Source organism: Borostomias antarcticus, assembly GCF_949987555.1.
Source record: "Borostomias antarcticus genome assembly, chromosome: 7".
Lineage (NCBI taxonomy): Eukaryota > Metazoa > Chordata > Actinopteri > Stomiiformes > Stomiidae > Borostomias > Borostomias antarcticus.
Genome location: NC_140240.1, coordinates 5,506,566 through 5,509,065, shown reverse-complemented (window position 1 = coordinate 5,509,065; position 2,500 = coordinate 5,506,566). Strand labels below are relative to the sequence as shown.

Sequence of the window (2,500 nt, the reverse complement as noted above, 5' to 3'; positions counted from 1 at the left end):
GCTGTGGGCTCACCCAGGCCTGTCCCATTGCGAGGGGCAGTGCTTCCAGTTTAGAAACGTGTCTTGCGTAAACATGGATATTAATAAACTGCTATTGTGTTTCTTTGGCCATGTTGAAAAGAATCATATTTTTAAACTTTGCTGTGCTGGTTTTTACGCTGACGCTCTGATACACACAGGTGGTTGTATTTTAAGCTGCCCTCTTCCTCTGATTATCATGCACAAGCGCACCCTCGTTCTGATACTGTACCACTGTAATAGTGTGTCAACACTAGAAGACTCAAATTAGACCTGTGTGATTTATCCCTCCTGCCACAATGTAACCATCAGAAACAACATAAATGTGGTAGTGGTCATAGTGAGAATGTGAGTTTTCCAAGGGTTATTGGTCAGGTAGAAAGAATAAAGGTCAATATTTACAGGGACTTTCCAGTTTGTAGCCTACTGAGTGAAAGCTCAGTGTTTTTCCAGCAGTATGTGTGTGCGCGCCACCCTGTAAAGCCCTACCCTTCGGGTACAGGGGCAATGTTTGTCTATGGTGGAGGGTCCTAGCAGAGGAGAGACGCTGGTCTTTCAGGCACCGCGGCCCTCTCTGCACGCGGTCACTGAACCTAGGAGAACGTATCAAACAAACACTCCACCTTCACAGAGGAACTAGCGAGGGTCGTGTTACTCTCGACTCGGAGAACATCTGTCAACTCCGTCGTATGCAGACAAAGACACACTGTCAGAGCTTCAGATGGCAGAGGGAGCGTCCTCGCGGCTGTCCCCGGCGCTATTTGAGAGCGAGATACGGAGGGCAGACGATGAGAGACGCTCTCAAAGAGGCCCTCTCATAGGCAGTAGTGAGACATCAACACAGTGAGAATCTCAGTAGCACTTGTCGCTGATCCGCTGTATTGGGTTACAGCAGCGTTGGTGAAAAACCATCAGATATATCTTCGCCGGGGTATGCAGGAGGCGTGTGTGGAATGTGTCAGTTGAGCATTCGTATGTGTGTGTGTGTGCTTGTGTGTGTGTGTGTGCGTGCGTGTGTGTGTGTGTGGCAGCTGTTTCTGACGTATGCACGGCTTTTTGCAGAGCTGAGATCCACTGGCACCGCCCACCACTTCGCCTACCTCCTCAACACGTCAGACTACCGTATCCTGCGCATGGACGAGGACCACGACCGCATGTACGTGGGCAGCAAGGACTACATCCTGTCCCTGGACCTGCACGACATCAACAAGGAGCCACTTATAGTAAGACCCTCAACCCGTTTGCTTCCCCTCGTCCCCACTCACCTCACCTTACGCTCACCTCCTCTCTCCTCCCCTCATCCTCACCTCCTCTCTCCTCCCCTCATCCTCACCTCCTCTCCTCTCCCCTCACCTCCTCTCCCCTCATCCTCACCTCCTCTCTCCTCCCCTCATCCTCACCTCTCATCTCCTCCCTTCACCCTCACCTCCTCCCCTCATCCTCACCTCCTCTCCCCTCACCTCCTCTCTCCTCCCCTCATCCTCACCTCCCATCTACTCCCCTCATCCTCACCTGTCATTTACTCCCCTCATCCTCACCCTCTCATTCCTCCCCTCATCCTCACCTCCCGTCTCCTCCCCTCACCCTCCCCTCCCCGGTTCTCTCCAGTGGTCAGCGATGCAGGGGTGAGGCTGAGCCCTTTGCATCAGGGTCCCTCCAGACGCTCTCCCAGGATCACATATCCCGCCCCGCTGCTCCCCCGTCGGCCACGCTGCTAAGCTCCCCTCCAGTTTGTGTTGGAGCGATCCGCGAATGGAGGGCCGCGTTATTAAAACACTGGAAAAACAAAAGTCTGGTTATGGCCAATCCCACAAGGCCCATAGTAACCTGGGTGGATATCCCTGTGGCATGTTTTAGCCCAGAAGAGGCCTACAGTATAAACACCGGTGATGCTGAACGGGTTGTGCGAAGGGTTGGGGTTATTGCTGTTAAACAATCTCTCTTTTTTGCCTCACAGCTCCACTGGCCAGTGTCTGCGCAGAGGAAGACTGAGTGCATTCTGAGTGGGAAAGATACCAATGTAAGTTTTGTTGTTGTTGTTGACTCCCTTCATACACACAATGCTGTAATACTGTATTCAGGGTTTACTGTTTTGGGTTCAGGTGACTTCTGGCATCTTCAACAGGCGGTCCTAGTGATTACACAACAGTTATGTGGTTTTGCAAACAAGCAATGTATTCTTTCAAAAACACACTGTTCGATCTCCTGCTGCAAACTGTTAAAGTTGTACGAGAGGAAAGCTCTAATGAACGTGGACTTGTGGCACCAACGAGAGGGGCGCGCACCTGTGAGCCCTAGATTTGGCCCAGTAAAAGGCTGGTGCCCCGCCGTCTGGACAGAGACGGCGCCTGACACGGTCAGCCCAGCGAAGACCGGGCCGCCTTGCCCCTCTGCCGTCTGCCAGCCTTGGGTTGAGGCTAATAGGATGGCTGCTAGATATATTATATTCATATTTCCAACTGTGGTTTGTGTGTTGCTTATG

The 2,500-nt window shown here is 52.2% G+C and overlaps 1 protein-coding gene across 1 annotated transcript in view; it reads left to right on the top strand.

Moving 5' to 3' along the window:
- Positions 1-1,157: 1,157 nt before the first annotated feature.
- Positions 1,158-2,500, top strand: part of sema3fb (sema domain, immunoglobulin domain (Ig), short basic domain, secreted, (semaphorin) 3Fb) — a gene marked incomplete at its 3' end in the record, with an annotated part of 22,853 nt that continues 21,510 nt past the window's right edge. Inside the window, exons 1-2 of the mRNA XM_084440994.1 lie at positions 1,158-1,241; positions 1,976-2,038. Coding sequence (XP_084297120.1) covers positions 1,173-1,241; positions 1,976-2,038 — 132 coding nt within the window. The 5' untranslated portion in view covers positions 1,158-1,172. The remainder of the gene's footprint in view (positions 1,242-1,975; positions 2,039-2,500) is intronic.